At 39.5% G+C, this 23705-nt stretch overlaps 1 protein-coding gene across 3 annotated transcripts in view; it reads left to right on the top strand.

Moving 5' to 3' along the window:
* Nucleotides 1-23705, top strand: part of LOC126424869 (zinc finger and BTB domain-containing protein 24-like) — a 137187-nt gene that overhangs the window by 81000 nt on the left and 32482 nt on the right. For all 3 annotated transcript variants that reach the window (XM_050087697.1, XM_050087696.1, XM_050087698.1), the window contains 3 exons: nt 6435-6506; nt 14770-14844; nt 22048-22122. In XM_050087697.1, coding sequence (XP_049943654.1) covers nt 6435-6506; nt 14770-14844; nt 22048-22122 — 222 coding nt within the window. The remainder of the gene's footprint in view (nt 1-6434; nt 6507-14769; nt 14845-22047; nt 22123-23705) is intronic.

Raw genomic sequence — 23705 nt, 5'->3', positions numbered from 1 at the left:
AGAACTTGAACAATGTTGGACAAGGAGAGCCTCACTGAAGAATTACACCCTCTAACAATAGGATACCAAAAGAACTGTATCCAGACAGTCAAACTGAATGGGCATTACAGTCAAAGAGATTGAGACTGAGAAAGGAGGGGGGAGGCAGCTAATCGCTTACTTATCTTAGGTTGTCCCAATCTGTGCAAAGATCCAGAATCTCCATCAGAAATGTAATGTCCATCGTAATGGTGTAATGAATGTCAACTTGAAACTTCCTGGCAGATTAAAACTGTGTGCCGGACCGAGACTCGAACTCAGGACCTTTGCCTATTGCGGGCAAGTGCTCTACCACCGAGCTACCCAAGCACGACTCACACCCCGTCCTCACAGCTTTACTTCTGCCAGTATCTCGTCTCCTACCTTCCAAACTTCACAGAAGCTCTCCTGCGTACCATGCAGAACTAGCACTCCTGAAAGAAAGGATATTGCGGAGACATGGCTTAGCCACAGCCTGGGGGATGTTTCCAGAATGAGATTTTCACTCTGCAGCAGAGTGTGCGCTGGTATGAAACTTCCTGGCAGATTAAAACTGTGTGCCGGACCGAGACTCGAACTCGGGACCTTTGCCTTTCGCGGGCAAGAGCACACTCCGCTGCAGAGTGAAAATCTCATTGTGGAAACATCCCCCAGGCTGTGGCTAAGCCATGTCTCCGCAATATTCTTTCTTTCAGGAGTGCTAGTTCTGCGTGGTTCGCAGGAGAGCTTCTGGTAAGTTTGGAAGGTAGGAGATGAGGTACTGGCAGAAGTAAAGCTGTGAGGATGGGGCATGAGTCATGCTTGGGTAGCTCATTTGGTAGAGCACTTGCTAGCGAAAGGCAAGGTCCCAAGTTCGAGTCTCAGTCCGGCACACAGTTTTAATCTGCCAGGAAGTTTCATATCAGCGCACACTCCACCGCAGAGTGAAAATCTCATAGTCCTGGTAGTAGGATTGTCTGGCAGTCTGTTGCGAAAGCCAGTTCCCTAAACTATCTTAATTGTGTTATAAATTTATTTTTGGATGCAAGTTGTTGAGTACTTGATGAATTGTTAGAATGTCTTCCTTGTTTCCATCTGTTAGTACCAAAGTGCCATATACACTAGACTCTCACTAATCAGGCCCTCAGTAGTCCGGCCTCTCAGTAATCCGGCGCACATCCAAAAACACACGCACAGTGAATTATCGTGTGCATCAATAAACAATGCTTTATATACTGTATTTGAAATTGTAGCTTTCTTTACGGTTCTGAATCATGTCTTCTAAAAGGAAACACGTTACGCTAGACCTCAAGCAGTAACTCAAAATTTTAGATAAGTTAAATCGAGGTTCTCTGCAGAAAGCCATTGCTGCTGAGTTCAGTGTTGGACGAGCAACTATTTATGACATCAAAAAGAAAGACGATGTTATTTGGCAGTACCCAACACAAATGGATAGTGAGTTGGGAAAACGGAAGGTTATGCGAAAGAGTAAGAATGATGAACTGGACGTAGCTGTTTATAGATGGTTCATACAACAATGCAGTAAAGGAATTCCAGTCAGTGACCCGATTATAAAGGAAAAAGCAGCTGCATTTAACAAACAACTTGGTGATAGTAACTCGTTTGCAGTGTGCGAAGGTTGGCTATCAAGCTGGAAAATATGACATGGATTCGGTAGCTGACAGTCACCGGGGAAAGTCACTCAGCTAACGATAAGGATGCTGATTTTGTAAGCAAGATACGGAAGATAATAGAGGAAGAAGATTTAATTGCTGATGCCTTGTATAAAGTTGATGAAACAGGACTCTTTTTACTAGATGCTTCTTTCAAAAACATTAGCTGCGAAGAATGAGAAGGAATCTCATGGCTACAAGCAACAGAAAGAGCGCATAACATTAATGGCGACTGCTTATGATGATTGGAAAATCCCAACATCCACGTTGTTTTCAACACACTGACATAAATACTCTACCAGTGCAGTATTGCAATCAGAAGAAAGGGTGGAGGGACAGAGAAATATTCTCTCAGTGGTTCCATGAAACGTTTGTACCAGCAGTGAGAAAAGAGCTAAAGAAGAAAAAGCTTCTGCTGAAAGCTATCCTTATATGCAAGCACTCTTTCTCCCACACAATGTGACAGCCCTAATTCAACTCATGGGCCAGGGAATTTGGGAATCAATTAAATGCCATTATCGACATTCACTTCTCGTCTCCTTGCTGAACGAAAGTAATAACAACTCTATCGAGACTATGCTGAAGGAGTGGAAAGAAATTAACATACGTGATGTTGTTTTCCAAGCAGCCGAAGTATGGGGTAAAGTGGAGAGCGCTACCATAATGAAGAGCTGGAGGAAATTGTGGCCATCCATTGATGCCGAGTTGGATCCAGTAGTGAGTGACAGCAATGAGCCAGTCAATTCGGAATTATCAATTACTTTTTACAGTGACATGTTCTACAACCTTCCAGGATGAGAAGAAACTGATGATGAAGATATTACCAAGTGGCTGAATGAGGAAAACTCTGATACAGACCAAACTTTAACAGATGAAGAAATAATCAAAAGTGTGAAAGAAAGTAATGATGAAAGTGATGAAGAAGAGGACACAGGAGGAGAGAGCATGAAGATTTCTCACATTGTTGTTGCTGAAGCTGCCAAGGTGTTCCTGGAGTACACTACGCAGCAACCAGACACATGCAGTACGGATGTAATGCTTGTAAAGCGATTGTGTGATAAAGCATGCCACCATAGCGTATCATCATTGCGACAATTAAGAATTAGGGGCATATTTCATTGTGAGTGATATGACTGAATAATGATGTACAGTATACAAGGACTAAGTTTTCTTGGATTTAATAAAGTATATCCTCTATGTTTTAAAATGGTATCCTTCGCTTTAATAAAGTACAGTACACTATAGTCCCCTATGTTTTCGAAATAAACAAAAAACAAAATAAATGAATAAAATAAATTTCAGACACTCAGTAATCCGGCACCCATATGTGCCAGGAATGGCTGAATTAGCGAGAGTCTAGTGTACATATCTATTGTACTACATAATTTTGTTGAGTGGTGGTCTTTTGGAACTAAAAATTATTTCTTCTATTGTGTTGATAAGTATGTCTCCAATTGTGCTCACAGTACAATAGCTTGCATCCAAAAATAAAATTTAAAATGGAAACAGAAACCGACAAACAAATCCGTAAACCTCCTTGACCGTAACATCAGGAACAATAACAATCATTACATGTTTGAAATCAACAGAAAACCAACTACTACAGACAGCAGAATCAAACGAAGTTCTTCTCACCTAAATTCACAATAAATATGATAATTTCAACTCGGTGATCAATAGAGTAATCAGTTTACCACTGGAAAGCAAGCAGTAAAAATGAGCTAACAATACACCATTATGCAGCCCATCAAAATAAATTCAACCCGAGTATATTCACAAACTTTATGAAAAGCACACTAAACCTAAAAACCAAACCTTATGCGAAGATATAAAATTAACAAAAGGAACCAGAACTAAACAAAGATCAACATAATAACACAAATATACTTTGGACAAATATCACATCAGATAAAACAAATTTTAAGTAAAACAATGGTAAAACTAACTTTCTGAAAAAACAGCAATATAAAAATGAAAATTCAATCTGGAAAAACCAAAATCCTGGGTTTTTTCAACTCAGGCACACTCAAAATTCATTGTAATGACTGTATTAAATTCTGTATTGGCTAAATAGGATGAAGTTTTAGCATTGGATTCAAAGAACACTCAAGAAATTGTGACAGCAATCAATCAAGCTTTTACCTGTATCTCAAATGACAAAACCACAAAGCATAACACATCAAAAATGCATTGCAAGTTGTACACAGAATACCAAAGGGACGTGCCATAACATGTTGGAAGAATTAGAAATATATATGCACACACACAAAAAAATCATCCAAATGCTATTCTTAACGGACAGAATGAACATAAAAATTATCTAGAAAATTTTAGTGACATTTTGAAACATGAGCACAGATATTTTTGTTTTAAAGTAAATAAGAAACAAAACATATCTGTAGATACACATCATAACAAAATTCTAATACATAAATCCTTTAACATTAAAGGAGACCACTCATTGATAAGCAGAAGCATCAAGTCACCATTAGACATACACAAAAGAAGGAAAACTGAGAGCGAGAGGGAGATATGAGGTTAGGAGAGGAATATAGGGTGGGTGGCTACTGTTTTAGAGGGAGGCCAGTTTATAGGCTAGGAATGCAGGAGGGGACATGGCAAGTATAGTTGTCGTGGCCGTTGGGAAGCGGTATATGGTGAATGCTATGTGAGGACATGAATTGGGAGGTGGTGACAGGACGGAGGAAGGGGAATCTTGGGTGTGGGGACAGTGGGTTACATGAGATTGAGACCAGGTCAATTATGGGAATGGAGGCATGTTGTAAGGATAAATTAAATCTGAGTAGTTCAGAAATACTGGCGGTGGAGGGATAGGATCCGTATAGCTCGTGTTGTGAAGCAGTCATTGAAATTGAGCATGTAATGTTCAGCTTCTTGTTGTGCCACAGGGTGGTCTACTTTGTTCTTGGCCACAGTTTGGTGGTGGCCGTTCCTGTCGGATAGCTGGTTATATGCAGTGGCTGCAGCAGAGCTGGTATACAATATGGCGGCTTTCACAGGTGGCCCCACCCCTGATGTGATAGGATAAGCCTGTGACAGGGTTGGAGTAGGAGGTGTTGGGTGGGTGGATTGTGCTGCAAAACCTCTTAACTGAACAGAAAGAAAATCAAAGAAACATTCTTGATAGTATTGCGAATGTACTCGAATGGTTCAGTTGTGTGACCACAGGTGATGAACCTTGGATTTGTGAGTATGATCCTGAGACAAAGCGGCAAACTCCTTGACTAAAAAAGCTCAGATGAGTAAATCAAACATCAAAGAAATGCTGATTTGGTTTTTTGACAGTAGTGGTATAATGCATGGAATATGTTCCTCCAGGACAAACTGTCACCCAAGTGTTTTACAAAGATGTCCTCGAAAGGCTCAGAAAAATAGTGAATCGAGTAAGATTGGAAATTGCAGCTAAGTGGATTCTGTGTCATGACAACACCCCATTTCAGCTACTTTCGTCACGAAATTCTTGACCTAAAAAGGCAGTCCTGTTGTTCCACAGCCCCCTCCCTCCCAGTTCACGTGATATGAGTCTTTGTGACTGTTTTCTTTTTCTGAAATTGAAAAAGTCTTAAAAGGATGTCGTTTTGGGACTCTGGAGAACATCCAAAAGAATGTGACTGGCATGTTAAAGCCCGTACCAGTTGAAGCCTTCCAGTACTGTTACCAAGACTGGGAACAATGACTCCGCCGTTGTACAGCTGCCGAAGGGAACTACTTTGAAGGGGCAATATTGTTGATTGAAACAAATAAAACCTTTGGTAGAAAAAAAAAAAAAAATCTGTCTCACTGCTTTTCTCATATCTCGTATACAGGAGCATTAAACTGATAAAAGGCAAGTGAACATAATGTCACAAATGTAACACAGGCATTAAACCATATATTAATATCTAACTGTTCAGTTCACTCTATCACAGCTGAGGATAATGAGCAGGTCCACCATGTCCCCTTGACAGGCTCATTTTTGGCACTCTAGAGCAATATGGACAATTATCTGGCACTGTGCTCTGCAGTCACATAGGGAAGTAGACAGTGTACCCTATTTAAAGAGTAAATCCACACTTCTGCCAAAGACTGTACATATTCTGTTGACAGTTTACCAAACTTTACATGGGAAACCAAAGCTGCTAAGTTTATTAACAATGTTGATGTGGTTATTAATAGTTGCTGGCACTGTGTTGCTCCAAACATTTGCCCATTCACACTGGAGATTAAAATTGCTGGAGTGTAGAATATTAGCTAACCTGATTGTATGACGATCAGACTTCAATCCTATTGAGCATGCACTAGCAGTGTCCTTGTGGATGGGCAGAAGCAACTCACTAGTGACCTCCTCATATTCACATACCAAGGGCTTTTGCTGGTGCAGCTGCACAGGAGAAATGTTGCAGGGTATTGGCAGCCAATCGATACGTGTAGATTTAATGCAGCCAGTGATGATTCTCGTGGGTGTGTGAGTGTCTAGTTTACTAACATGATGGCTGTTGAGCCATGCTTGTGCGCCATATTCTGCTGTGCTATACACGATTATATCCATGGCTGAGCATTGCAGATTTGTCACTGATACACCCCGTGTCGAACCACAGAGCTTCTGCCCAATTCTAGTTTGGAAAGATTGTAAGTAAATATTCAGATTACTGTATGTGGCTTCAGTTGATACTGTTACATCAAAAGTGACCTTCTCTCCACCAGTTTTTTACTGTCCTTCAAATTAATGACTTGAGTCAGTTATAGATTGTCTTTATGTTGCAGGTTGAAGAGATAGAAACAACAGAAGAGAAGCATCATATTGAGGCACCTATTTCATTTTCTGCAGGAGAGGAGGTAATTGTGAATTTATTCTGAAGGCAAAATACTGTGGAGCGTAATATCGAAATTTGTGCGTTTGCCATAAACTGTAAGGGTGATTCAAATAAAAACCTTAAAAGTGCAGTAAAATTCCTAAAACTCGTACTATCGATTTGTCATTTGGCACTAGTTATCCTTATGTTTTGACAAATGACCAAAAGTTGGCAGCCTCTTGTTACTGCACAGGAAAGTAAGCTTACAGGGCAAAGGAGGCTGCCCCATTGTCATTTTACACTGCGTTGGAGCAGCAGTTTGTGACACATTTTTTTAGTAGTGAAATTGTGGAAATGCCTTGCAGGATGAAAGCTCAGTACATTCATTTGATGTGTGTCCCTGCAGCAAGCGTATGAATTTTGCAAGAATTTTAAAAGGGCATAAACTCTGTGAAAGATGGTGTGCACCAGGTTCAGATGCACCATGTAGTGCCAAATGAAAACATTGTGCAGCGGGAGAGCTTTTGAAGGAAACAGGCATATTACTGTAAATGAAATAGCCACTATTTTTGATATTACTGTTAGTTCAGCACAGAATATTGTCCACGATTTGCTCCAATTCAATAAAATGTTCACAAGATGGGTTGAACTGAGAGATCTTTGTGTCAATGCTTGTGAAGAACTTTTGTGTATTTTCTCATCAATGGTAATGGGTTTATGGACAGAATTGTTACAGAAGATGAGACCTGGGTGCATTATCACCAACTTATCAAAAAGATCGAGCAACAGATGGTGCCGTAGCTCTTCACTAAAACTAAAAACAAATTTGCACTCAGCTATTGTCAGGAAAATTCATTCTAACTTTTTTTGGGGTGCAAAAGGGGTAATTTTAGAGCATTGCATGGAAAGAGGATTAACGATGACCAGTAATTCATACTCAAATCTGGTCTGAAATTGTGAAGGAAAATCGGAGTGCATGATTGACTACATTGACAACCGGAAGAAGTCTTCTCATGAGGTGTTCATGCATTTCTGAAGCAGTGGAATGCCTGGATTACGTGTCTTGAGGACTACATAAAAAAATGACATATCTGTAATTTTTCTATATTGCCTCATATACGTAATAATAAGTAAGTGAGGTTTTTATTTGAATCACACTTCTATAATATTGGTAAATGCTTGATAGTAGCAGAATAAATACTTATGCTGGCTGTAGTGGAAAGTGGCATCCTTTAATAAACAGTTCAACAGGGGGTGGACCCATATCAGAAGTTAAAATTTGTGAATGTTTCTGTTGTGTTTTTAATTGTAATCAGTTGTTAACTATAGACTCCACAAGGTAATTCATGTAACATCACGTTTACATTTCCAGGATTAAATTTTCCTCATGCTTTACACCACTTTTTGTTGGTCCCATAAAATGTCCTATGCTTATGATGTTATTTTGCAACTACTTTTATGTTAACATAATTATAAGTTTTTCAGCACTTACACATAATGTCAACTAAAAGATACTTGACGGTAGTAGACAGGTTATGGTGTTGCCTCTTCCAGATAATATGTGAACTGATTTCAAAGTGTTACATATCTGGTACCCCTAGTGGAAAAGACATGAACCTCATGGGATTTATTGGAAAATTATGTTTTAAAAAGTGCAATAACTGTAATTTGCAGGAAGACGTTACCAAATTGTGTGTGGTGTTTAGGCAATGTCATGATGATATTTATCAAAGGGAGCTTTATGGGTGGGTCCACTATCAAATGTAAGCAATCAACTGTTCTCCCATCTTATGTAAACACCCAGCTGCTATCCCACATTTCCAGCATACGGTGAAGCAGTTTTGTGATTTGAAGTAATAGTCTACAGTTCAGTGTCGTATGTGTGTATCAAACTATTGTCATGTCCTGTAATTGCTCTTGTATTCTTGGTAAAGTTTTATCAAATGCAGCAGGGAATTTAATAAATAAATAAGTTTCTGATGAAGATATAGACATAAAAACTTTTGAACACACACACACACACACACACACACAGAGAGAGAGAGAGAGAGAGAGAGAGAGAGAGAGAGAGAGAGGGGGGGGGGGGGGGAGGAGAGAGTGTTTTCTTAGTCAAAAGTTTTCTGATTGGCTTGATGTGGCCTGCCACGAATTTCTCTCCTATGCTAAATTTTTCATCTCGGAGTAGTATTTGCACCCGATGTCCTCACCTACAGTTTTACAGCTCCCTCTGCTGGTGATTATTTCCTGATGTCATAACATATGTCCTATCATTCTCTCTCTTTTTATTCCCGTCAGTGTTTTCTGTATGTTCCTTTCTCTACCAATTCTGTGAAGAACCTCCTCATACTTTATCTTATCAGTCCACATAATTTTCAACATTATTCTGTATTATCACATTATTCTGTATCATCACAACTCAAATGCTTTGGTTAACATCTGTTTTGGATCTATTTATGGACTAGAAAACAAGTCAGTGTAAATTCACCAGAAGAAATTGAAACAAACTAGGATTCTGAATTTTTTGGTAGGAAAGTAGAAACTACCAACATGTTGATAAAATATCAAACTTACATAAACCTTCTTCTTCTTCTTCTCCTTCTTCTTCTTCTTGTAAAGTTTCCAGCTCTTGGTTGCATCTGCTCAGAATATCTTTTGCTGACATCTCACTGTGTTTCTCTCCCCACTCTGCCCCAGTCTTCTCCTCTCTCTTCTTCACACTTTCCTTCATTCAGATGGTCCATCTGTCTCTCTGTCTTCCTCTGTGTGTTATGTCTCCTATTCTCATTTGATGAATGTGTCTTGATATCCTGCCAACAAGTTCATACAATCTTAATCTTGTCTTTTCTATGGTCTCTTACATGTGTTTCTCTTTCACTGTTTCTCTCTCCATCTGATTCTTTACTCTATCTAGTTAGTCCTGTATTGCTTCTTTGAAATTTCATCTCACAAACCTGTATCCTGCTCACTTGTTTTTTCTTCATTACCCTTGTTCATGATGCATATGTGTGTATTAGAGCATAATATGCAGACCATACATGCATACTATAGTGACTACTGCACAGTGAAGCCACCCAAAATACTGTAAGACCTATTTATTGGCACCAAAAGTACATGTTGCAAACAATTGATCCAATTATAACAATCCAAACAACGTCCAGTTGTAGGTCCAAGGTAGTTGTAGCACAGAATACTAGAATATGGCCATTATGGTGCAGCTAGTGAAGTGAAGCATGAAGCTTGCACTGTGGCCTAAGTAAGCCACTGTAGTTCAAATGAGCACCAATTGACCCACTGTGAGGATCGGTGTGCACACCTGTGTTAGAGACTCACTACAGGGAAACAGGTGCCATTCATGGTGGCAGATTCTGGAATGTCTGCCACAGGCTAGTGGTTGAGTCTTAATGACGAAACATGGTGAGGGAGGAGGAGGAAATTGTGTGATATTGTTGACACAGCTACATGTAAACTGTGCATGCTTCGAGTTGTTGACTGACAGGTGGCGTAAGCAACTGCTGAAGGATCGCTGCCTGATATGGCGATGCCTAGCAATGCGCAGGCATTCCCACACATACTAGAGCATAATATACTTGGCAAAACATTTGTTTGCTTTTTCATGGTACATCCTTGCTTTATACCAGATTTCTTACACTCTGCAGAAATCTATGTGCCTGCCTTATGCTTTCGCTCCTCCTGCCGTCCACCATTACATTCCTCAGATATTTCAAAACTTCTAGTTTCTTTTCCCTCTAAAATTGGTATTCGTTGCTACTCCCATCTTATTCCTCAGTTTGCCATCACTTCATACTTCTTTCCATTAAATTTCAATCCATACTGCCCTACCACTTCCGCCCATAAATTTAGCCTTTCTTGTACTACTACTTCTCCATTTACCCTCACTATTAAATCGTGTGGAAACATCCTTATGCAGAACCAAAGGTTTCAAAGTAAAGGTCAGTACAATTAGTAAAATGGGTTATTGATATTTTATAAAGTAGATTCTGAAGAAGTAATTCCCCACCATTTACATTTTCCCAGAATTTACACCATTTCTTTAAAGTCTTGTTCTTGCCCCATATTTCCAGGGGTCCACATGTTAGTCTGGATTTGGCAATGTTACTGGTAGTGGGTGGTGGGATGCCCTTCGTGTCACCACCCCCTTCCCCCTTGAGCAGAATTTGTAAACTCCATCTGTCTGCATCTAGTGTTAACCCATGTGAAATTTTAACATCATTTTTTAAATGTTAGCGAATTGTGTAACTGTCGGGACGTGGATACTAGCCAGTATTCATCTAGTCGGATGTGGGAAGCCGCCTGAAAACCACATCTGGGTTGGTTGGCCCACCGAGCCTTGTCATTAATCTGCTGAGCAAATTCAAGGTGTGCACACTCCAGGACAACGGGGAAAAACCTGAAAAGTTTTTCATATCTGGGATTTTTCATTGTTATAGTTTTCAGTTAAATTTTTGTAATTTTGGCTGGTAAGAACTGATTCTTTAACAAAGAATTTTACTTTAGGTAGATACTACGGAATAATACTACAACAGTAAAACATAAAGGAGAAAATAACACCAAAATAAAACTATATTTGCAAAGAAAATGCACCTTTCACCGCAACAAAACACAGTGCACTCACAAGCATCTTCTGACAGCAAAATGTGTCAAAGATTTTAGGACAAAGACTGCGCAATGCTTTGTAATAACCATCTGCTTTTGATGATTGTGACTTCGCAGCTGTTTGCAGTTCTAATAGGTTGTGGGAAAATATTGCGAATTGTGGTTTGAGAAGCATTACTTTCAAAGTAAATTTCCCTTTAAGGAAGATGAATTATGTTATGTTTGAGAATGTGTGTTGAATTGCTTAAAGTATGGAGAGTTCAAAACTTAAAACTTTGAGGACCAGCCACTGATAAAAATTTCAGGCCAAAAGACCATCCATTTATACCATTATTTAAAATTTTGAAGGCACGTTTGTATTGGGTCTATCTTAAAGGGTAATATACATTAAAAAAGAACAATCTTCAAGGTTAGTTTTTCATACTTATTTTAATTCTTTCATCGATTAAAAATTGTGCAGTAACAATGGCAAAAAGTATAATTAAATGGCTTTTCTGTCGGAAAGTTGAAGTGCTTGATGGAACATTTATACAGCCAGGTAATCCATGAAATTTTTAGTGCAGAGGAATGAAATTTATAATCGTGCTTGTCATAAATATTCAATTACTGCCAATTAAGCTTTGCCTAACCCCACCTTTGGAAAAAAGGCAAAAATATTTTGATGACCAATGTTATATGTATAAGATTAGCTTTTCTTGTGGATATACTGTATGTATATTAATTTAAACCTTTAACTTTTCCTAATTGAGTGCTCACACTAAATAACAGTGATGTTGCTGTTGGCTGACTACCTAACATGTTCTATACTCTGAATAACTGCTGTCATTGGCTGACGAGATCATGAAACATGGGCTATGATTGACTGACAAAAGCACATTACAGTCTCAGTTTCAGTTCTTTGGAAGCTATTGTGCTGTATTTGATGGAGCTCATATTTATACTTCCATAATATGAAAATATGCTAATCAAATATTTTTACAAAATGCATTGATTTTTGCTGGGTTTCATTTCTTAAGTGCAAGTTTCACAGCTCCCCTAACACAGAAAAAAATTCAATAACATTTTCTGGGTTTGTTGACCCCATTGTCAATATATATAAAACTACCAACACTTCGGTGAAGAAGGTCGCTTGCAACAGGGACCAAAACGTCGGTAGTTTTTTTATATATATTGACGATGCCGTCACAAACCCAGAAAATTTTATTGAATGTGACAATGGCCTCGGAAGCCTATGTTTATTCAGAAAAAAAAGTTCTTTTACCCAGGGTGTAGCATATTTTCAACCAAAAAATATGTATTTTCACCTGGGAAAAAGTGTATTCTTAACTGGGAAAAATCTAGGAACTTTCTTCCTTGTCTGTGTACACACCCTGAGATTCGATGCGGGGTTCTCTCACCTCTGCAAATCTATGAAGTGGGGTGCCAATGTGCATGGCTGCCAGCCATGTGATTTCTTTAAAGTCCCTTGAAAAGTCTGTTGTTTGCTTTGCAGACCTTGGTGCTGTTACTACTTTGTCATGTAGCCATTCAGTTGGAATCGTGAGACCAAGTGCACCCCTTTCCAGCCTCTCACCAAGGAAAAATATGTAGCAGTACTAAGAATTGAATGTGCACGTGATAAACACACTGACCACTTGACTATGGGTGCAGACTTTGCCGATATAAACAACAAAAAATGTGGAATCTTGTGACTTATTTATTCGTTTTCCCACATTCATTATTTCCAGCTGTGTGGTCAGATTTTGTGCAGCATAGAATTGCACATATTTTATTTTTATATTTTTTATCAAGTTTGATATACACTGCTAAAGTATGGGGAGTGTTAGAAAACTGGTGATTGTTGAAGAAGCATGAACTTGTGAGAGATTAGATTATACTTATAATTGAGAATTGCAGTGGACCAGTTTTGTTCTTCTGCACTTCAGATATTAGCCTTTGCCCATTACAGTGCTCATCTCTGCATTGGCCTTTCATGCAACCTTGGCCTGCTGGATTATAACTTCTGACTTTGTAAGGAAGTCTGCTGCAGTTTAATTTGTTGGGATGTTCTCTCCATTTCCTTCTGTTGCCTTCAGTTTTGATTTTTATGATAAATATGTTTAGTTCCTTCCTAATGTTGTTTCTGAATCTGTGTGCTCTGGTATAGCCTTCTACAACCCTAAGAAATCTCATTTCAGCTGCCTGGATCTTACTTTCTTGTTGTTCAGAGATAACACACATCTCACTTCTGTCTTGTAGTGGGGGTATGCCTATTACTTTACAAAACTTTATTCATGTTATTTTTGGTGTCTTGTTTATTGTTCTTCATATTTCTGCAAATTTTGCTACTTTTTTCCTATATTTTTGTCATACCTGTGTGTGATGTCACTAATTAAAATGACTGACCTGTTATAATGCAGTATTGTTCACCACTGTTTTTTTTCTTATGGGGCCCTCCACTGTACCTGCCATTGCATTAGTTTCTTTGTAGATGTAGTCATAATTTAGTCCTTGGATGATCTGCTTAGAAGGTAAATTCCTTTTTGCAGGTCATCCTCTTTTTTGTTAAAATTGTGTATCATCTGCTTAAAACACATAATTCAGAGTAGTTTCTTAGTTTCTCTGTCTATTCTGAGACCTGCTTGAACCTCAACTTTGCATTCAGACAATAAATTGTGTGCGTGTGTGTCTGTGTGTGTGTGTGTGTGTGTGTGTGTGTGTGTGTGTGTGAGAGAGAGAGAGAGAGAGAGAGAGAGAGAGAGAGAGAGAGTGAGTGAGTGAGTGAGTGAAAACATACGCCCTTGCAACCTCATGCATGTGACTCCATCTCTCTCTCCCTCCCCCCTTCCCTCCCTCCATATCTCTCTCTCTCTCTCTCTCTCTCTCTCTCTCTCTCTCTCTCTCTCACACACACACACACACACACACACACACACACACACACACACACACACACACACACACACACACCTGACCCCCTTTGAGTGATGAAAGGTGCTGCCAGCTCCTCATTTATACCTAACATGATTATTACATCATCATGAAAGTTTTTTAGGTGTTTGTTAAATGAAGTGAGTATCCTTTTTTTCTTTGTTATATTGCTCCACAGTTTTCCTGTGTTAATTGCGTGAAAGGTTTTTTTCCAAATGTTCAAATACTAAGTAGGTTCTCAAATTCTGTGTGTTTTCAATGATCTGTTTCATCAGATAACTGCAGGTGTTGTCGATCTCCCTCTAGGGAGATCCAATTGTTCTTCGATTCTTTCAGAATAATAGGAGGGATTAGATTACTGGACACAGCATACAATGCTTATGGTTGGATCCTGAACAGCAGATTTCAAGTAATGAACCAATTTTGCAATATTAATATGATTTTTTGTGGTGTAAATATGTACACTTTTCAAATTCTATTTGTATTTTGCAGAAATATGTAAGTTCCGCTTAAGACCATTTGTGGTCCTCCTTTCAAAGTTAACAGAGCATATTTTCATGTAGTTTCTGTTGGCTCTTTGGCTGAGTAGCTTCACATTTAAAAATGAAAAACACACTAAAAATATTATACAGGACATAACTTAGTAACGCAGGTTTCACATGAGGTATTTAGCTTTACTATAAGGCTATAAAATAATTTTATCACTAGCTGTATAGCTTTTAAATGGTGATTTAAATTACCTTCGAGAATCTGTAAGATGTAATATTGGATTTGTCTTGCAGGATGGAGAGATGAAAGTGAAGCAAGAAGAGGAGCTCCAAATTGAAGCATCGACTGATTTTCCTGAAGCACAGGAGGTAGTATATACTGTTTGCGCATCTCATAGTTTCTGTGGTGGCTGACTGTGAGAGCAGATGCTCTCTCGACCAGTCTCCAGCAGACTCTTGAATAGAAGTTGATAATGAATCTGCTGCTGATTCAGCTAAATACACAGGGATTACAATTACAAACAACTTAGTGGTGGAAATATTTATTGCATCACAATGAATTACTTCGTCTTTTTGTCTTTTGCAGCAGTTTGCTTGAGGTTATACCAGTCACATTGTTGCTAAGCTTTGTTGACATATTCTTGCCTTAATAATCTGTCTTCTTCACACATGTTTTCCAACAATACACAACTCTTTGTTGTTGTCGTTTGGTTTTACAATGAAACCAGTATTTATACTGCCATTTTGAGTTGAGACTTTGCAGTGAGAAGATGGGCAGGTCAGTTGAATAAACGCCAGAAAAGAAAGCTGCTATACTTGCTTATTCATCTGTTGGTCTCATGAGAGGGTATAGAAAAGGCTTTTGCTCAACGATCATTGCCTGTCATCAACTGAACTAAAGCGAGACTGGGAAGAAATGTGTGACAACTCAGTAACCAGTAGAAATGTCAGAAATAGACTACTGGAGGCTGGACACTCAGCCCGTCGTCCTAGAAGGAAGCCTTTATTGACCAAGATAATGCGACAACAGGGACTACAATGGGCAAAGGCACATGCGACATGGACACCAGAGATGTGGAACAAAGTAATCTTTTAAGATGAGTCCAAAGTTAATCTGCGTGACTCAGATGGAAAAGTGTCTGTGTGTCGAAGAAAAGGCGAAGAATTTTTGCCATCATGCATAACACGTACAGTCAAACACCCACAAGGACAGATGGTCTGGGGGTGCATTTCCAGTCACGGAGTAGGTCATCTGGTCTTCATCAGTGACACTGTCAGCGCAGATACCTACATAAGCATCCTTGAAAGGAATCTTATGCCAACCATTAGCGACCAGTTTGGAGATGTTTCCAAGTGCATTTTTCAGGATGACTCCACTCCTTGCTTTGAATGTGAGTCCTGTGAGTAATATTTGTACCAAATGTGAAGCAGATTACTTTCTTGGTTAATTATCATGTACTTCTATATTTCAGGTAAAATCTTTCCTTCGACAAAATGTGGTTCGAGTATTAGAGTGGCCTGGAAACAGCCCTGATCTCAATCCTATTGAGAACTGTTTGAAGGTTATGGGAAATGCTGTCACCAAAAAGAAGCCACGGAATAAATGGGAGCTGTTGGAGACCCTTGTGTGTGTGTGTGTGTGTGTGTGTGTGTGTGTGTGTGTGTGTGGTTTCATGAACTGAGTGAGGAGTACATTAAAAAGTTAATTCTTTCAATGCCTTCACAATGCCAAGCGGTGATTAAGATGCGTGGTGGAGCAACAAAGTATTAAATGCAACAGTGTGTTTATATGAGGCAATACAAACACTAAAATCCATCAGTGTTATGTTAAAACATTAATATGCAGTGTTTCTTTCAAAATTAGTATTCATATTTCAGAATAGCTGACATAACCACTTACACTCATTATTCAAGAAAGTGTTAAATTATAAAAAACAAACATTTTTATAGAAACAAAAATTAAGAATAAAAACAAATTGACAAAAAGTATTGTGTATATTCATTTCCGATAGAAATCAAGAGAAATCAGGCAAATTTTGCTCTGTTATTCAAGGATTGTAACAAAAATTGTTAATTGTGATGCAATAAATATTTCCACCACTGTATGTTGGAACCATAAGATAGGAAATGTTGTGAGGTGGACCAAAGACTGTGATTTGTTGGCAGAACACTTGGAAGTTCCAACAGTTCTACTAAAGAGACTTCCTGCACAACGTTTGTCTACTCTGTTCTGGTGAATTGCTGCATGTTATGGAGTCTTTACCAGATATGATTGATGGAGGACAATGAAAAAGTTCAAAGAAGGGCAGCTCATTTTGTACTACCCCAAAATAGGGGGAAGAGTGTCTTGGTTTTGATATTGAGTTGGGATGGCTTTCATTAAAAAAGAGTTGTGTTTCAGTGTAAAAAGCATCCAAAATAGAAGTTTTAATGCCCAGGGTGCAGTTAGTACATATTCTGATTACTAGTTTGAGCAAAGTTATATTGCTATCCTCAAATCATCAGCTACATGAATTATAGAGCCCCTACAGGTGGCACATTGCCATGTGGTTATTGAAAATGTAGTGGTAAATTCACAGTAAAGGCACTCCCATGCAACACTAAGTTCACTAAAATGAAAGTCATAACTGTGTCAGCAAATCACAGAAGTATCAAATACGTCAATAGAGCATGTCCACTAAGGTCAGATGTGTGTATCTGTTGTGGAGGCTTTTTATATTGATATGAAGATTGTTCTCCTTGTGACTGTGTCATGTTTCATCACATCAAGGTCTTTTCATGTAATTACAATCATTCCAATGCTGCTGTCACTGCTGGGGCCATTGCTGGAAAGCTTCTTTTGGTATGGTGCACAGCTGCTGAATCAAATTCTGGATGATGCCTTCTCTGTTCTGAAATACAGACCCTTTCAGAGTCTTTTTTCAGTTTAGGGAAAAGTCAGAAGTCACTCGGTGCTGGGTCAGGGAAATAGGGAGTCTGACAAACTGAAGCTCTGTTGTGTTTGGCCAAAACACTCTGAATTAATTGAGAGTGATGAGTGGATGCATTGTGGTGCTGAAGGTGGCAACTCCCCACTGCTCAAAGTTCAGTCATTTGCATCTAACTGCTTCACAAAGGTGATACAGGACCTATTGGTTGCACCGCCTACTGACATTAGTACCTGCTGGGGCGTACTCATGAATGATCATGCCATTGGAGTTATAAAAGTTGGGCAGCATGACATTCACATTGCTGTGGAGCTGCTCCTTTGTTTTGGGCCTCAGGGATAATAGATGCTTCTGTTGCACTGACTGGAACTTTGTTTCTGGGTGATACCCATAAACCCAGGACTCTTCATCAGTGATGACTGTGTCAGGAAAGTTGAGATTACTGTCCACTGTATCCAGCATGTCCTGTGCGATCTAGAAACAAAATTGTTTCTGCTCATTTGTTAGCAAATTTGGCACAAATTTTACTGAGTCCTCCTGAGGTCCAAATATTCTGTTAAAATTTAATGAATGGATCCAATGCTAATTTTAATCTCATCTGCAGGTTCTCTGATCAAGATTTATCTGTCCTGAAACACCAGGGTCCGTAGGTGATCAATAACAGCCTCATTTGTGGGTATTGAGGGCCTGTCTGAACGTGTGTTGCTTTTCACTAATGAGTTGCCGTCTTTGAAGTGGCTGTACCAGTCCTTTATCTGTACAGTACCCATTGCTTCCCCCCCCCCCCCCCCCCCCCCCTGAACCATAGACCTTGCCGTTGGTGGGGAGGCTTGCGTGCCTCAGCGATACAGATAGCCGTACCGTAGGTACAACCATAACGGAGGGGTATCTGTTGAGAGGCCAGACAAACGTGTGGTTCCTGAAGAGGGGCAGCAGCCTTTTCAGTAGTTGCAAGGGCAACAGTCTGGATGATTGACTGATCTGGCCTTGTAACAATAACCAAAATGGCCTTGCTGTGCTGGTACTGCGAACGGCTGAAAGCAAGGGGAAACTACGGCCGTAATTTTTCCCGAGGGCATGCAGCTTTACTGTATGATTAAATGATGATGGCGTCCTCTTGGGTAAAATATTCCGGAGGTAAAATAGTCCCCCATTCGGATCTCCGGGCGGGGACTACTCAAGAGGATGTCGTTATCAGGAGAAAGAAAACTGGCGTTCTACGGATCGGAGCGTGGAATGTCAGATCCCTTAATCGGGCAGGTAGGTTAGAAAATTTAAAAAGGGAAATGGATAGGTTAAAGTTTGATATAGTGGGAATTAGTGAAGTTCGGTGGCAGGAGGAACAAGACTTCTGGTCAGGTGACTACAGGGTTATAAACACAAAATCAAATAGGGGTAATGCAGGAGTAGGTTTAATAATGAATAGGAATGCGGGTAAGCTACTACAAACAGCATAGTGAACGCATTATTGTGGCCAAGATAGATACGAAGCCCACACCTACTAAAGTAGTACTTTGCCAACTAGCTCTGCAGATGACGAAGAAATTGAAGAAATGTATGATGAAATAAAAGAAATTATTCAGATAGTGAAGGGAGACGAAAATTTAATAGTCATGGGTGACTGGAATTCGAGTGTAGGAAAAGGGAGAGAAGGAAACGTAGTAGGTGAATGTGGATTGGGGCTAAGAAATGAAAGAGGAAGCCGCCTGATAGAATTTTGCACAGAGCACAACTTAATCATAGCTAACACTTGGTTTAAGAATCATGATAGAAGGTTGTATACATGGAAGAACCCTGGAGATACTAAAAGGTATCAGATAGATTATATAATGGTAAGACAGAGATTTAGGAACCAGGTTTTAAATTGTAAGACATTTCCAGGGGCAGATGTGGACTCTGACCACAATCTATTGGTTATGACCTGTAGATTAAAACTGAAGAAACTGCAAAAAGGTGGGAATTTAAGGAGATGGGACCTGGATAAACTGAAAGAACCAGAGGTTGTACAGAGTTTCAGGGAGAGCATAAGGGAACAATTGAAAGGAATGGGGGAAATAAATACAGTAGAAGAAGAATGGGTAGCTCTGAGGGATGAAGTAGTGAAGGCAGCAGACGATCAAGTAGGTAAAAAGAAGAGGGGTAGTAAAAATCCTTGGGTAACAGAAGAAATATTGAATTTAATTGATGAAAGGAGAAAATATAAAAATGCAGTAAATGAAGCAGGCAAAAAGGAATACAAACGTCTCAAAAATGAGATCGACAGGAAGTGCAAAATGGCTAAGCAGGGATGGCTAGAGAACAAATGTAAGGATGTAGAGGCTTACCTCACTAGGGGTAAGATAGATACTGCCTACAGGAAAATTAAAGAGGCCTTTGGAGATAAGAGAACCACATGTATGAACATCAAGAGCTCAGATGGAAACCCAGTTCTAAGCAAAGAAGGGAACGCAGAAAGGTGGAAGGAGTATATAGAGGGTCTATACAAGGGCGATGCACTTGAGGACAATATTATGGAAATGGAAGAGGATGTAGATGAAGATGAAATGGGAGATACGATACTGCGTGAAGAGTTTGACAGAGCACTGAAGGACCTGAGTCGAAACAAGGCCCCCGGAGTAGACAACATTGCATTGGAACTACTGACGGCCTTGGGAGAGCCAGTCCTGACAAAACTCTACCATCTGGTGAACAAGATGTATGAAACAGGCGAAATACCCTCAGACTTCAAGAAGAATATAATAATTCCAACCCCAAAGAAAGCAGGTGTTGACAGATGTGAAAATTACCGAACAATCAGTTTAATAAGCCACAGCTGCAAAGTACTAACACGAATTCTTTACAGACGAATGGAAAAACTAGTAGAAGCCGACCTCGGGGAAGATCAGTTTGGATTCCATAGAAATACTGGAACACGTGAGGCAATACTGACCTTACGGCTTATCTTAGAAGAAAGATTAAGGAAAGGCAAACCTACGTTTCTAGCATTTGTAGACTTAGAGAAAGCTTTTGACAATGTTGACTGGAATACTCTCTTTCAAATTCTAAAGGTGGCAGGGGTAAAATACAGGGAACGAAAGGCTATTTACAACTTGTACAGAAACCAGATGGCAGTTATAAGAGTTGAGGGACATGAAAGGGAAGCAGTGGTTGGGAAGGGAGTAAGACAGAGTTGTAGCCTCTCCCCGATGTTATTCAATCTCTATATTGAGCAAGCAGTAAAGGAAACAAAAGAAAAATTTGGAGTAGGTATTAAAATCCATGGAGAAGAAATAAAAACTTTGAGGTTCGCCGATGACATTGTAATTCTGTCAGAGACAGCAAAGGACTTGGAAGAGCAGTTGAACGGAATGGATGGTGTCTTGAAGGGAGGATATAAGATGAACATCAACAAAAGCAAAACGAGGCTAATGGAATGTAGTTGAGTTAAGTCGGGTGATGCTGAGGGTATTAGATTAGGAAATGAGACACTTAAAGTAGTAAAGGAGTTTTGCTATTTGGGGAGCAAAATAACTGATGATGGACGAAGTAGAGAGGATATAAAATGTAGACTGGCAATGGCAAGGAAAACGTTCCTGAAGAAGAGAAATTTGTTAATATCGAGTATAGATTTAAGTGTCAGGAAGTTATTTCTGAAAGTATTCGTATGGAGTGTAGCCATGTATGGAAGTGAAACATGGACGGTAAATAGTTTGGACAAGAAGAGAATAGAAGCTTTTGAAATGTGGTGCTACAGAAGAATGCTGAAGATTAGATGGATAGATCACATAACAAATGAGGAAGTATTGAATAGGATTGGGGAGAAGAGAAGTTTGTGGCACAACTTGACCAGAAGAAGGGATCGGTTGGTAGGACATGTTCTGAGGCATCAAGGGATCACCAATTTAGTATTGGAGGGCAGCGTGGAGGGTAAAAATCATAGGGGGAGACCAAGAGATGAATACACTAAGCAGATTCAGAAGGGTGTAGGTTGCAATAGGTACTGGGAGATGAAGAAGCTTGCACAGGATAGAGTAGCATGGAGAGCTGCATCAAACCAGTCTCAGGACTGAAGACCACAACAACAACAACACCAACAACAACAACCCATTGCTTCATCCCCAAGCATTTGTCAAATCTTGTGGATCGTTTCAGTTTAAGAATCGCCAAGCTTAAAACAAGAGTGGTTGCAATAACAGTGTTCAGGCTTTTTTGCGTTTTTGCCCTCAGCACAAAAACAGATGACTGCCACTTACACACTTGTCAATGTCTAGACAGTGACTGGTTTTTGTACAGTCATGAAAAAATTCAGACACTATGTTTGCTTAAAGACAGAGATCATGCCTGCCCAGTACCGTTGTTGGTTTCAGTAATAAAAAATAAGGTTGCATAGTTTTTGAACAGCCCTCATACGTAGATTTAGATGTACTTTTGGGACCAGAGATTACTTTACATGGTGAAAGATGAACAAGGTGTATGGAAATGGGACTTTTCAGGAATTAAGAACTATGCCCAGAGCCCTAAGTGGGAGGGAAGAACAAGTTAGAAGTTTCTGATTGTAAAACCTAGAACATTTTATATGTGCATCCTTGCTTTTACTGATAAAAAAAAAATCTTGAAACACTCCATTTTTGTATATGATTTTTTATAAATTATCTGCCTGTTGCAGGATGAGGAAGTAAACATGCGTGAGGAGGAGGGGCCTCATATTGAAGCAGTTACTGTGTTCTCTGATAGTGATGAGGTAGGTTCCTGTGTGAGGATCTTTACGTGACTATCTTACTTTGTGCAAGGTTAATGTGTTTTTTGTAAAACAAGGTAAAAATGCAGTGGAGATGTAAAAAATAAATTTTTATATTGCTATATGATTTGAATGTACTTCAGTTGAAGGTACCCGAGTTATATCTGGAGTCACCAAATATGAAATGATAGTTACGCAGGTGCTTAATATTACAAAGTAGGAATATTGCTGTCATCTATACCTTATCTCTCTTCTGTGTCTAATTTTATTGACATGAGGCCCAGAATGCTTTTAGAGACTAATAAATAGCATGCATGCATTTTTCAGTGTAATATATATGAGTTGCATTGTCACACAGTTGTCCAAATCACCAAGCTCCTCACTGTGGTGAGACTGTCAAGGAACAGTTATAGTTGATGGAAAAATAGATGCATAATTATGTTTACATGTGAAAATCACTTATGGCTCATGTGGTCCCACAGAGTTCAAGGAATAAAAGAAAAGGTTTTTATCTATTTGCTTGAACTTGTAACTCCTACAGAGAATATACAGAACTCTGCCCGTAAGTAAAGGTACAACTTGTTGGATGCTATAAGATGAATGTCGACAAAATGTGGAACAAAAGTGACGGAGTGTAGTCGAATAAAATTAGGAAACACTGAGGGAATTGGACAGGAAATGAGACACAGTTTAGTATACACTGATGTGACAAAGGTCATGTGGTACCTCCTAATATTGTGTCGGACCTCCTTTTGCCCATCATAGAGCAGCAACACAACATGGCATGGACTCAACAAGTTGTTGAAAGCCCCCAACAGATATATTTAGCCATGGTGCTTCTATAGTCATCCATAATTGCAAAAGTATTGCCGGTGCATAATTTTGTGCATGAATTGACATCTCGCTTATTTCCCGTAAATGTTCGATGGAATTCGTGTCGAGCGATCTTGGTGGTGAAACCATTCAGTCAGATTGTCCAAAATGTTCTTCAAACCAATCATGAACAATTTTGGCTGGTGACAGGGAGTGGTGTCATCCATAAATATTCCATCGCCAATGGTCTCCAAGTAGCCAAACATAACGATTTATAGTCAAATGATCAGTTTGTTTGGAGCAGAGAACCCAGTCCATTCCGTGTAAACACAGCCCACACCATTATGGAGCCACCACCATCTTGCACAGTGCCTTGTTGACATCTTGGGTCCATGCCTTCATGGGGTCTGTGCACAACTTGTACCCTATGATCAGCACTTACCAACTAAAATCGGGACTCATCTGACCAGGCCACTGTTTTCTAGTCAGCTACATTCCAACCGAAACGGTCACAAGCCCAGGGGAGGAACTGGTGCTGTTAGCAAAGGCATTTGCATCCGTCATATACTGCCATAGATCATTAATGCCAAGTTTCGCCACACCATCCTGAGGATACGTTCATCATATGTCCCACATTGATATCTGTGGTTATTTCATGCAGTGTTGCTTGTGTGGTACTACTGAGATCTGTATGTGTGCATATAGCTATACCATGACTTTTGTCACCTCATTGTATGATTTTTACTATTTTGGCAGCAAAATAACCAATGACA

Source organism: Schistocerca serialis, chromosome 10, assembly GCF_023864345.2.
Source record: "Schistocerca serialis cubense isolate TAMUIC-IGC-003099 chromosome 10, iqSchSeri2.2, whole genome shotgun sequence".
Taxonomy (NCBI): domain Eukaryota; kingdom Metazoa; phylum Arthropoda; class Insecta; order Orthoptera; family Acrididae; genus Schistocerca; species Schistocerca serialis.
Note: the sequence above shows the minus strand (reverse complement) of the source record. Positions and strands in the feature narration are given on the sequence as shown.